Source organism: Aulonocara sp. 'chitande type north' Nkhata Bay, linkage group LG3 (assembly GCF_057382095.1).
Source record: "Aulonocara sp. 'chitande type north' Nkhata Bay isolate Kocher_YH1m ecotype deep benthic linkage group LG3, A_spYH_male_GT1.1, whole genome shotgun sequence".
NCBI lineage: Eukaryota > Metazoa > Chordata > Actinopteri > Cichliformes > Cichlidae > Aulonocara > Aulonocara sp. 'chitande type north' Nkhata Bay.
This window is the reverse complement of record NC_141346.1, coordinates 7,161,080-7,175,106: the sequence shown is the minus strand read 5'-3', so window position 1 is coordinate 7,175,106 and position 14,027 is coordinate 7,161,080. Positions and strand designations below refer to the sequence as shown.

General features: G+C 40.5%; 1 protein-coding gene across 3 annotated transcripts in view; it reads right to left on the bottom strand.

Annotated features, from left to right (window-relative positions):
• LOC147333734 (uncharacterized) overlaps nt 1–14,027 on the bottom strand; it is a 28,038-nt gene that overhangs the window by 7,408 nt on the left and 6,603 nt on the right. The window contains exons 10-11 of one of the 3 annotated variants that reach the window (XM_086268495.1): nt 10,348–10,674; nt 7,529–7,626 (exon numbers count right to left, since the gene is read on the bottom strand). In XM_086268495.1, the coding sequence (XP_086124621.1) occupies nt 7,535–7,626; nt 10,348–10,674 (419 nt within the window). In that variant the 3' untranslated portion in view covers nt 7,529–7,534. Of the gene's footprint in view, nt 1–3,252; nt 3,439–7,528; nt 7,627–10,347; nt 10,675–14,027 lie in introns of those variants that run through there. The other 2 variants (XM_086268511.1, XM_086268503.1) reach the window with 2 other exon arrangements.

The window sequence follows — 14,027 nt, the reverse complement described above, 5'->3', positions numbered from 1 at the left end:
CAAGTTTAGACCTCAAAAGTTGATTCTGTTCATCTGGACGTAGCGTTTTCAGTGAGAGAAACCTTTCGTCACTCATCCAAGTTACTTCTTCAGTCTCAGCTGACTGCAGGTTTCCCAATCTTATAAACAGTACATTTGCATTATGCCGGCTTGTACACATACAAGAGAAACACGAGAGTTCTTCTGTACTGATGTTTACTGTGCTTCTCTTAACGTACACAGGTACACTGTAGAACTGGTGAATACAAATGTACAAGGAAATTGTATTTCAGCATTAAAACATATTGCGATATAAAATTCACAAAATATAAACAAACATACCACTTTGGCCTGCAAGTGGACAAACCGGTGTATTTGGAACTTAGGACTTGTTTTTTCTTCTTTGACATTCACACGGCTAGACCGTCACCATGAGCAGCTTCTCTGGCCTTTTTTCTAAAAACAGGAAGTGACCTCTGCCCTTACCTTAAACTTACAAAATTAACCGATTATTTTCCATGTATCAAATTAACAGTACACCAATCCGGTATGCAATAGGAAAATGTTAACATGCTCAACACAAAAATAAAACATACAAAATAAAATGCGTTAATTACATTATCATTACAAGAGCTCTGCCTAGTGGTCAAATACTAACATTTCAACAGCTGTTACACTCCCACCATCACGCTATCGCAACAGCATGTGTGTTCCTAAAGGAATTTAACCCAACAATGAAATTTATAAAAGGTTAACCAATAAACATAATGTTTAGTCTTTACTCTGCTTCAAGTAAAAGTGTAGTCTTATGTATGGGTCTCTCTAAAATCGTCTTAGTTGTGTGCTTCCCCTTATTGTCTCTAGTAGAGTCAGTGATGAGAAGCTTAACTTTTCTGACTCTGCCGTCAGCTCCTGGAGTTCCTGAACTTCCACAACTTTAGCGAGTTTCCATTGGTTTCTTGGAAGACAGTCTTCTTGTAATAACACAATGTCATTTACTTTTGCATTTCTTCTGGTTTTATTCCATTTGCTTCTGTGTTGCAGGTTTAACAGATATTCCTTTCTCCACCTAGTCCAAAATACATTTGCCAAATACTGTACTGGTTTCCATCTTTTCTGGAGGTAGAGATCTTCTTTAGCAAATTCTCCAGGTGGTGATGAGATCACTGCTGATTTCATCATCAAAATATGGTTGGGTGTCAACGGCTCCCGTTCTACAGGGTCGTTGATAGACTCTACAGTTAGTGGTTGACTATTAACTATTGCCATGGCTTCATACACGAACGTTCTCAATGATGAAGTGTCTAATCTTGAAGCTGACTGGTCAAGAATGGATTTCAGAATATTTCTTATTGTCCGAATCTGCCTCTCCCAGACTCCTCCCATGTGGCTAGAAGCAGGTGGGTTGAAAACGAAAGTTATTCCCAGCTCTCTGACCTTCTCTTGAGTTGCTTGCGTTAGAAGCTTTCGTTTCTTGCACTGATAAAATTGATGCATTGATCACAATGCAGCTGACCTACATTGCCACGTACTGTTATGAAACAACGGAGTGCATTGAGAAAACAGTCTGTACTGAGATCATCTAGGACTTCTATATGTATAGCTCTCAAGCACATACATGTAAACAAGAGTCCATATCTCTTCAAGTCTTTCCTCCCTTCTTTTACACAGAATGGTCCGAAGCAGTCCATACCGCTGTATGTAAATGGAGGGGTAGCTTCCAGTCTTTCTGGTAGCAGGTCAACCATCCTTTGTTCTTGATTGCCTTTCCTGTACTTTCTACATTTGACACATTTGTATATAAATGACGATACTTCAGTACTGCAGCCAATTACCCATATGCCATTGGACCTTAGCTCATCTACTGTCATCCCTCGGCCTTGCTGATGCGTCTTCTCATGAAAATGTTTAATGAGTAGGTGCGAGACATGATGTTTCTTTGGCAGAATGGCTGGATGTTTGATGTTGGGATGGATTGATGCTTTTGTAAGTCTTCCTCCCACCACTTCTTTCCTTTCTTCCAATGTAGTACTTTCATTGGACATTAATTTTGGGTTCTTTACATACTTTACACGTCATCTTAATCTTGCTATTGCTTTCACAATTCTCATCCAATCTGAGAATTTTTCCAGACGTTCCAAAATGGATTTTTCTTCTTTTGCCTTAGCTGCGAATACTGTTGTGACTTTGAGTTTTGGATCTTCGATGTTGATCTCTAGAAAGGCGCTTGAGAAAAGACGATCGCTACTACAAGGATTACGTGCAAGAGCTCATAAAGAGAGGTGATGCAGAGAAAGTGCCAGAGGCTCAGCTAAATAATCAACCAGCGTGGTACATTCCTCACCATGGCGTCTACCATCCTCAGAAGCCAGACAGATCCGTTGTCTTTGATTGCTCTGCAAAGTACCAGAATACATTGCTCAACAAGCATCTCCTGTCAGGACAGAGCGCTAACTTGAGCGGGGATGAATGGTTTCAAGTTCACATTTGGAAAGCTTGGTTGCAGGAAGGAACTATCTTGTCTTACTTGGGAATGAACAGAAGGTTTTTCTTCTTTCTCACTTTTCACATTTTCAGCATACACCTTCAATCTTGCTTGTGCTGCATTATGCTTTTGCAATTCTTTCAATAGTTCCACTTCCTTTCTCTTTTCTTCTAACCTTGTCTTTATTGAGGTGCTCTCTGTTAGAAATTGAGCTCTTTTCCTTGCATCTTCAACTTCAAGATCTCTTATTTCGTCCTCACACTGATGCTGTTTTTATTATCTTAATGACTTCTTCCGTAGCTGCTACTTCAGCTGCAGCTTCTTGTCTTTGTTGTAATGTGACCAGAGATGATTGCTTTGACACCCCAGAGATAGACCTTGACGTATATGTGATCCTTGAAGAAGCGCTGGATGAACACGGTCAAACACGGACTCTGAATCAGGCCAGGGTATACTATTTGGATCACCATCTTCTTCTAAAAGGCACCGAGCCTTTGCTCTGGCAGTTTCACTGATAGCCATGCACACATCACATCTTCTGTGCATTTCAATATCAGGACTATGTATTTTTCTGATCTCATCATGAATGTTACAGATGTCAGTCATACTAGCATCTATAACACTCACAGCTTCAGATATTAACTCATAAGTTTATGTGGTATTTCCACTTCTTGTAAAATTTGACATTTGTTTGATGGAAATCTCCTCCTGCTGCACTTCAACACATTAAAGAGAGAGAGATGAAAGAAAAGCTGATGATGAGAGCAGAGAGAGGAAGGTGTACTTACCGTGCAGGAGGATCACAAACACCACAAACATCTTCATGTTCCTGTCAAACTCAGAGACTCTTTAAAAGCCCTTCAGGACATCAGCTCACAGCAGCTTCACTTTCCTCTGCTGATCATCTACTGACACTCTCACACTGCTTCACTGTCACAGCTCAGAGTTCAGCTTCACACTTTGTTAAAGCACATCTGTGGAATGAAGTCCGACCGGCCACAGATCACTTCTGAGGAAAGAGGAGGACGTTCAGCCTCCTCGTAGTGTGACTGCTCCAGGTTCACAGCGACACCCAGAAAGCTCAAAGTCCTGTCACATGACCATCATTTACAACCAGCTCGGAGCAACTGTATGAGTCAAACACAATAAAACGGAAACATGAAGCTTTGGTGCTTCAGTGAGTTTATGTTAGCATGGATGCTACACACTGCACACACACACCAACATGAAGTTTGTGGTGGCAATGTGTTGATTTCAGCCTGAGCCAGAACCTTTTTATGACACGTCACAGACTCCTGTGAGTTTTTGTGGAGACACTGAACACACCTTTGACCTCCACCAACACAAACAGCTGCACTAAGAAACAAACAGCGCCTGATATATATGGATGTGATTAATCTGAGAGACCATTATTGTTTCAAAGACCAACAAAACTCAGTGAAACTGTGCGTTTGCACAAAGGCTGAAATGTACATGTGTGTTATTATTTCAGATTCATGCACTGAGCTCTAAATCTGTCATTAAAGTGTTCACATGTAAACCAGGCTGTTTGTATCACTGCACACTTTACTCAGAAACACATGCAGACACATTCTTCTGCAAATGAAAGAAGGAAACAGAAGTGGTGCTTTATGTTTATCTCAGCTCTACAATCAGGAACGACAAAGAAATAAAGGACAAAGGATCCCAGCAGGAAGAAGAAATGATTAACTACACATGAAATCAAACACTCTGAACTCTGAACTCTGGACTTCAGATCAGAAACAGATGAAGGTTTTATGACAGTCAGAGAAATCAAACTAAAGTAAAACAAGAAAACAACTTAAATAGCACCAACCAAACAAGACGAGAACTAAACACGATCCAGACGCACACTGAGGAGGCAGTACCAACACACAACTGTCTCATTCTAGCTTAAAATTTCTGTTTCATGACCCGTCACAGTACCACGCTGGCATTCACGGTGTTCCTGAGAGCACACCATTCTTTCACAAACATTTGTAGAGGCAGTCTGCATGCATATTTTACACACCTGTGATCATGAAAGTGATGGAACACCTGACCTGATTCAATGATCCGGATGGGTGATTGAAGCTTTTGTATATGACTTTGCGGTCCATGTTCACTGAGTATTAGTGGTATCTAGTGGACATTTGAAGACACTACGAACTGATCTCAGACTATTTTGAAATAAATCAAGTATATTTAAATACAGCACAATCACAGAAACTGTGTAAGTGGACAGTAATAACAAAATTAAGGAAAACACAAAAGTGGAAGTGACACAACTGTGAAGTTTTATATATACACTCAACAAAAATATAAACGCAACACCTTTGTTACTGCTCCCATTCCCCATGGGATGGACGTAGAGACCTAAAATTCATTCCAGATACACAATATAACCATCCCTCCCAAACAGTGGTCACAAATCAGTCCAAATGTGTGGTAGTGGGCACATCTGCTATATTGAGATAATCCATCCCACCTCACAGGTGTGCCACATCAGGATGCTGATCTGACATCATGAGTAGTGCACAGGTGTACCTCAGACTGCCCACAACAAAAGGCCACCCTGGAATGTGCAGTTTTGTCTCACAGCAAAATGCCACAGATGCCACAAGCAATGAGGGAGCGTGCAATTGGCATGCTGACAACAGGAATGTCAACCAGATCTGGTGAATGGAAAGCACGTGAATGGAAGCATTTTACTGGATGGACTCGGAGTTTTGTGCTTTAAAAGCTTGAAAGCAGCAACAAGGAGCTGATGGCTTTGGTAGCAGCTGGAAGAAAAACAACATTAGAAAATATGATGGTGTGGTCTCAGCACTGCATACCAGAAAGTAATAATTCCAGCATATGTAACTGTTGTAGTTCCACGTTGTAGGGCTGCTGCTACCTTACACAGATTACATATCGCAGACATCTCTGCTGTAATTACACGGCAGCACAGCTGGAATCAAAGACGAGCTTTATACTTCTGTTTCCGGCACAGCTCACTGTTACACATCTGTTACATTGTTACCCTTTACAGGTGTGAATGCAGCGCTGTGAGATGTAAAAATATAAACTGAATGCAACATTGAAAAAGACCAAATTTACAGCTGAGTGTTGAATGAAATAACCTCTATACAAAGAATCTTTGAATGGCAGAGGTGTGTGCATGTACCACAGAGCCATGGCTCCGAGTCTGACAGCGTCTGAATGTGAGCACCGCCCTACAAACATGCTTTGAGTAAATGGTAACCCTAAGTCCTGAAAATAAAGTGACCATTCATTGGACTGATAGGGATCAGCCTCTGCTGTTACCATTCTTTTCTTCTAATAATGTCATGGAGGTTGAGAGTTAGGACCCAAGATGCAGGCACAGCTGAGATACAAGTGAGTTTTATTCATAAGGTGGTGACAGACGAACCAGCAACAAGCACGAGATGACACACACTATAAAAACACAGACAGGAACATGAGGAAATGTGCAACAGGTGCCAACACAGCTGGAACTGATTGGGCACAACGAGACAAGGAAGCAAAGCAGAATACACTGAGGTAAGACACAGACCTTCAAAGTAAAACAGGAAATACACAGAGACGCAGACTGTAGGGGGAGAGAGAACACTGAGGAGCATCAGGGAGAGCACAGACATGATGGGCTGGGGAAACATGGAATAAAGCACAAGGAGTGTAAACAGGAACCAGAACTCTACACACAGGGAGACACAGGGCGTAAAGACACGAGGGGAAAGGCAATAAACTAAACTGAACAACTTATGAACCATAGAATAACTCCTAGAATAACAAATGAACTCAACATGATAAAGAAACACGAGAAATCAGGGAACACTGGGTCTAAATGACCCAGGACCATGACAAATAATTCTCCTTTGCCTTGTTGTTTCATATCATCCTGTTGATCTTCTCATGGCTAGTTTTGAACTGCTCCGTAACAGAAATGGAAAAAGCACCTGTGAACAAGCAGTTAGAGCTTATAGAAGTCCAGTCTAATGGCACACTAAAGGTAAAGTACCACTCTGTGGGGCCTACACAGTTCCCCCACTCCATCCCTACAAATGCTTAGGGATGGGAATCGAGAGTCCCAGTAATCCAATTGGACCTTATCAGTTATTGATTTATTATATTTTATTCCTTCCTAGTTAAATTTACCCTTTTTAATTTTTCATATTTATTTCCTATCTTATTCATAGCCTTTTCCTTTTTTGTTTTCTTTAGGTCACGAGCAGTTGTCCAAGCATTTCACTACATATCGTACTGTGTATGACTGTGTATGTGACAAATTTAAAAAAAAAACATTTGAATTTGAATTTTGATTTCAGTTTTAGTTTCTGTGTCAAAGGAGGAAAACCCAAACTGTTGCTGTTTTACCTTAGAGTAATTAAGTAATGTACTGTGTTACTTTCAAGAAAAGTCTTCTGTGTATTAGGTGTAATAATGTTTTTAACTTACTTTTTTTGAGTAAACACTCATCACAACAAAGATGGGAAACACCTCCCACATGCACAAACATTTGGCCCACAGCATGTATTTAATATGCATGAATGTAATGTCTTTGATAAGCTGCTTTGACATGGTGGTGACTCTCAAAGTGGAGCCAATGAGAATCGATAAGGAATTTGAATCACTAAATTCTCATCAGTTCCCGTCCTTACAAACAATCCAAACAATCCATCATACTGAGTCAAAGTGATCGCAGGTCAGCTTTGTTGGAGATGAGCCTTCAAAGTGGAACATGTGGACTGTTCCTTTATTACTACCACTGAAGGCCACGCCCCTCTGGTCATGTGATCATGTGGTTTGTAGGACGCTCCTCTTCCTCAGAGGATCCACCTGTGCTTCCTCTCCTCTCTCCTCCACCTGTTACAGTGAGGGAACGTCCTCCATGATGGAGGAGCTGCTGGAAAGTGCTGAGAGTTTCCTCCAGAGTGAGACCTCTGTCACAGTTCAGAGGATCTACGGCAGCAGAGACCTTCATGGACACTAAAAGTCTCAAACACACAACAACATCACACTGACTCCACTCTGACATCACTGATCAATAATCAAAGAACACACAGATCAAACTGATTGATCAGCCATCAGAGGAGTCGGATCAATGGAGCTGCTTCTGTTCCTGATGTCCCCTGTTTGATCCTGGACCTGAACTCTCCCTGCAGAGGAGACACAAGACAGTCAGACACACAAAACTCGCTTCCTTCCTCAGACATAATCAGTGAAAACTGGTCCAGTGAGGTCCTGCAGAGAGTTTTCAATAACACAGGAGATGTGCTAACTCCAGAGTTCGGGGAAGCCCAGATGACAGTGAGCTGGGTTGAGCCACAGTCTGAGGAGCAGAGCACAGAAGCACTATTGACCATCATCCTGCTGGTCTATGCACACTTAATCTACTTCATCACTGTGTCATTCTCCTTATTCAACAGTCTTTGTTTGGTTATAGTTCATAGTTTTGATGCATGATTCATAGAGTTATGATGTCTTTGTGTTTCCCTGGTGAGTATTAATAACAGGTAGAACCTTAGATTTCTGAAACAATTAAAATATTCAGTAGGCGTTAAAGTAAAATCCTAAAACAGGACACCTACACTGCATTACTGTTTGTACACAGACTGAGCGGATGTTTGAATTCAGGTTTTATATTTCCTCTTTACTCTCAAACCTTCTTTTTTTTTTTTTGTCATTTTGCCATAAAAAAAGGCAGGTAATGTTTTTATTTTTTTAAATACTCAATGTTTGGGTTTTAATTTTAAAAGCCTACAAATATTGTACTTGATAATAAAATCATGACTTACATCGATAACAAATTAAAGCTGAGTTACATTTTACACACATTAAAAGCAAATAAAATATATAAGTAATATATATTTGTTTTGAAATTCAGTTTCACATATTTATAGACATAGAACAGCTTGGAGAATAAGTGCTGCACTGAAAATTACTATGCTGTTATATTAAATATGTTTTAACAAAGCAAGCAGAACTAAAACACACACACACACACACACACACACACACACACACACACACAAACAACCTCTGAATAACTGAAAGACAGTAAAATGATTTTCTTTTGGTCATTTCTCTAAGTCTAAATGAGCTTCAGTCTGGAGAAAATAAAAGACTGCATTCAAAATGCAATGACTGTTGCAGACTGTTTAACAGGATGGCAGGGGTCCTATAATAGTATAGACATCCAGCTCATGAGACAATAGGTCCCATGATTGCAGTGCATTATGAGTAGCTACCAAAGAATATGAGACCATTTTATAGGACCAGATGTATCCTATGGTCCAAACAGTATTCCCTCATTATGGCCCAATATTGTTTGATGCTAATATGTCCCTTCACACCGCTAGACAAATTCTAAAGTGGTTTAATAAACACTGGGATGCAGTCAAATTGCTTTTAAAGCCCCATTAATATAAGCATCATTACAATTTTATGTGAATGCTAGTGGGAAGCAGATTAATGCCATCTTTGTTGTTGAAAAACATAACAAACAAGCAGGAAAATAACAACAAGCTAAAATGATATTTTCAGTTTAATAATTTGTTTAATATTCCAGCTTGCGAGTACTCTTCTTCTTCTTCTTCTTCTTCTTCTTCTTCTTCTTTTGCAAACAAACCGATAGGGAATGGACTGTGACAGTCTACATGAGACGTTTAAAATGTATGGACTTAAAGGAACTTCAGTTTTTAACTAATAGTATAAGGGAACTTTGCATGCTACCCTGTGATAATGGCTTGCAACAGGCAAAGAAAATATTATGGGGGGAAAAAAGATTCTATCAAAACCACAGTACAGCTCAATGAAGCCGAATGATCTCTCTCAAGCTCGACTGGATAAAGTCAAACGCCTTGGTTGTGGACATCAATCCTGTTTATGACTGTTAGGCTGGAGGATGTTTTCCAGCTCTGCTGTTCAACACAGACCCTTACAGCAAAATCTCTCAAACCTTCGAACAGCAGCGAGTCTGCAGCTGAGACAACAACAACTCAAACTGCTGGTTATTTTCAGAGTTTTGTTTTAAAATCACTTGGAACCGTCATGTTTTCAGTGATTCTTTTATTTCCAGCATGTTTTAAAAGCATCACAGATCCTGTGCTGGCGGAATATGTTCTATATGTGCAGGTTCAGCCATACTTTACTGAAACCACTGAGCGAAGCACAAACTGTGCATCGCCTTGTCACAACTATGTGTTTATTAATTTAAGGTTTTTGAAACTGTACACAGGCTTTTATTTCTTTTAGCTGTTGCTAAATCTCTATTACACTGATGGAACTGGATGCTGACCTTGCTTTGTAGTACAGGACCCAGGAAGATATAATATCAGCAAAGTTCATCACAGTCAGGATTTATTGACCTTAGTGAAACGTAAAATCCCATACTGAGTATGTTTACTGTGGTTATCTGTGGTTTACCTTTCTCTGTTGGGCTTCTGCCTAAACTGAGTACACTTAAACTCTAATGTTTAGCACCCATAGCCTAAAAAACGAGCAGCACCAGCTGAGGCTTGTCAGCTCAGGTGAAAGGATTACAAAACCACCCCATCTACAGGAGCTCTACACCAAATGGTGGTGAACGAGAGTCATGAGCCCTCATAGGAAGCCCAGTCACACCAAAAACAGAACATCTTCTGATGGGCAAGACAGAAAACGAGCCGGAGCTTCTAACCTCATATCATCATACTGAAAAATACCAGCACTAAAGCCCCTCCCTCACTACTCAAATACTGACTCATGAACATCTGTCGTTATTGCTCTGTTAATGCTAATTTTTCTATGGTTGCATTTCTTTCTTTAATTATTCTGAAATCGTAACAGCCATTTAACGGTGCATTAACTTACATATCAGAGTAAAGACACAAACAAACCTGTGACTGTGAGCAGCACTGTTTGTTTCCTCCAGATGTCCCCACTGATGACCACACAGCTGTATTCTCCACTGTCTCTCTCTGTGGGCTGTTTCAGGGTCAGACTGAGGTCTCCAGTTTTCAGCAGGTCTTCATTCACTCTTGTTCGGTCTCTGTAAACCTGGTGCTGTTTGTGAGGCTGGTCAGATCCACTCTGACACATGTGCACCATCATGTATTCTGGTTTATATCGTTCCCACTTCACTGTGGCCTTTTCAGGAAGCTCAGCTGTTGTTTGGAAAGGCAGCTTTGCAAACTCCACCCCCTCCTCTACGTCTACATGACAGTCTGAGTGGACAAAAAAGACAACACACACAACATGACCTCTATAGAAGGCAACAGATGGTTTTCACAGTTTCACAGTTGTAGAGAAATCTTTAGAACAGAAGCAGATCTCAGAATAAAAAATAAAAGAGGCAGAAATCTTTTTAATTCAGTTCAAATCCAGTCTTTAAAAAAAAAACACCCTTGTGTCCTGAATGCAAACTGACAGCCGATTTAATGGGAGAGAGACTTTACAACTAATATGTTCAGATTAGTTGAACATATTAGTTGTTCTTTACGAGGCCACAAAGTGAAGCAGACAGGCAGTGGAAGTTCATATTCATTTACAACTAAACGTTGTCTTCCACTTTTAGAAACTCTGGGAATCACATGTTAGCCTGCTGGTATGGTCCCTGCACTGGGCAATGTGTTTTGTTTTGGGGGTTTTTATGTGTTGTCTCTCGCTCCTCTGCCTGGGCGGTGCTCATCAGGGGCTCGCGCCTCTGGCCCACACACCTGTTCTCAATCACTGATTTTCAGGATCCTGAGCTCTATTTAAGAGAGCGGTTCTGTGCTACTCATCGCTGGACTGTTGACTAGTCTGCATCTACCCCGGACCGGTCCCCATAAACCTGAGTGTGGTAATACGATACTGTAAGGTTTCGAAGATATAATGGAGCCTGATCATTCATGAACACACCTGCCTCCATTTCCCAACACTGACTGAAAGGTTACACGCAGAAACAGGTAATGCTATCAAAAGTAATTATTGTATCCAAAACCATGTTTCTGAGAGTGTGAGGTCCAAATGTAATAACTTCAGTTTCTCTGAATTTGTAAACAGGAAGAGGTCATCCAGGCCTTCATGACCTTTATGCAGTGTTTTATAATATTTCTTAGGGGTGGGATGCGTGACATAAACAGTCTTGATTCCACCACACACTTTAATGTGTGAAGAAGACTGCTCACACACATGGACATATTGGAATCTGTCAGAAGTCTATAATTTAAACTATATCCTGTCATGGTCCAGGTGAGTGGCATGCTTGTTTGCTGTGCTCTAGGGCTCCTCCTCTGGGTGGAGACCTTCATTCCACCTGGGAGCTGCACCTGAGGCTGATTATGTCGGCAATATTTAAGACCAGCGCTCACAACCACTCGTCGCCTGAACGTCTGCTAATCACCATTAGTGCTAATCCGTTCATGTCTGTTGCCGATTGTTAGTATTTGTGCTAATCTTTTGCTCTGTCTTCAGCTAAATCCACAGACCACGCCTGCAAACTGTCACCGCTTACACAGTCTGGTTGCTGGTCACTTTTGCCAACCATTTTGTGTCAGTCATAGCAGTCCCAGCTCACAGTGTGTGCATCTGCCCTAACCTTTGTATATATTCCCCCAGCCCAAGTGTTTTTAATCACAGTTTTCACTCAGTCACTATTTCACTCCACCTGTATATAGCCACTAAACTTCATATTAGTGTGTATTCACGTTTTTTTCACTTGTTGTAATAAATTCTTGCCACGTTCATCCGGTGTCGGTGTTTAATCTGTTTGAGTCCAATCCGCCCTGCACAGCCCGCGGCGTGACAATTTCCTTTAATACAAATGTTGCATTCTAGCATCTGTAATCTAATGCTGTGGTCGGCAGCATCAGTTGCTACGATAAGGACCAGCACAGAGATGACTCCACTTTCAGAAACCATAATAAGATCATTTTTATCTTTCACCAGTGCTGCTTTGGTGCTGTGATGAACTTTAAATACAGACTGAAACTCTTAAAATAAGCCACCTTCTACAAATGATCACACGCTGATTTATAATCACTTTTTAAGGAGTTTAGGAAAAAAACTGAAAGCTCAAATTTGATCTATGATCATTCTGTCTCAGCTACACCTGTCGCTCAAACAAACACAAATCTTTACCTGAACATCAGAGGAAAAAAATCCACAGGAGAGAAGCACTGCTAATAGAAATTATAGTGATGTGAAAAACTGTTTGACCCCTACTGATGTCCCACTGTCACCCTGTGTTCACACTTAAAAGTTTCACTTCATCAAACATATTTTAACCCTCTCCAGGCCGGCGTTGCAGATTTGCAACAAGTAAAGGCTCACACCCCGATTACCCACATGCATATTTTATGAGTTGTTTTACTCAGAAGTACCACTGCAGGTATTCTTTTGTGCATCAGCAACAAAAACTTAATTTGAGCCTGAGAGGGTTAATATATTTGATATACTTAATACCACTTTTAAATCGCATCTTAAAACTCATGTATTCAAAATTGCATACCCTTCATTATGATTTTCTTGTACTAATGTAAAGTGACCTTGAGGGTCTTTAATAAAATAAAATGTATTATGATATTATGTGATAGTGAAGCCCGAGATATCCAAACTTGCCTTAACTAACATGAAAATAAACATAATTAAGTGTTTTTCATAACTTTTGATGAGTCATTAAAGCACAGCGGAGGAATTTTGCTTCACTACCTGCAGAATTACTGTACGCGTACTGTAATCGGATTACAGTAACGCGCTACTCTCTGAGACTGGAGTCAACTAGGGCGCTCCAGTACCTCCATTTTGGTCTTTCTGAGTTGTTCAGAGGTGAACTTCCTGCTGTGTTCTGGATGTCTGACTGCTGCTGAGTTCTCTTAGTTAAACGCTGTTAGACTGATGCAGATGTAAGAGGACTCAAACCTTACAAAACGTCCAGCTTTGGTCTCATCAGCGTATTCCTCTACCGAGTTTGATGTTTCACAGAAAATGTGATGCAAACCTTTTTCTTTTTGCTCAGCAGTGGTTTTTATCTTGAAATGCTGCCATGCAGGCCATTTTTGCTCAATCTCTTTCTTATAGTGGGGTCATGAACTCTGACCTCACCTTTGGGAAGTGAGGCCTGCAGTTCTTTGGAGTTAATGAGCTGTTGAGCTTTTGGGGTCACTTTGGCCGGCTCATAGGAAGGTTCACCATGTTCCACAGTTTCTCCTTTTGTAGATAATATCTGTGGTTTGTGGTAAATAGTGACCTGATGTGTTGCTTTTCAGGTCTGTTTTCAGATGATTTCTATTTAGTGAATTTCTTGATTCTGGCAATAATGTGGCCACACCTGAGTGTGGATAGTGAAAGTGAACTCAGCTTTCCAAACATGTGTTTTCATACAGGTGGGTTTGGATCATCTTTTGCCCAAAATAAATGAAATCATCATTTAAAAACTGTGTTTTGTATTTAGTCAACTTATCCTTATCTAATATTATAAACTGATTATCTGAGTGGGGCGAACGTCCAATATGGAAAAATAATCAAGAAGAGAAACGAGTTTTTTCACAGCACAATAACCAAACTTTAACGTCTCTGCTTTCATGAGTTTGTCTCA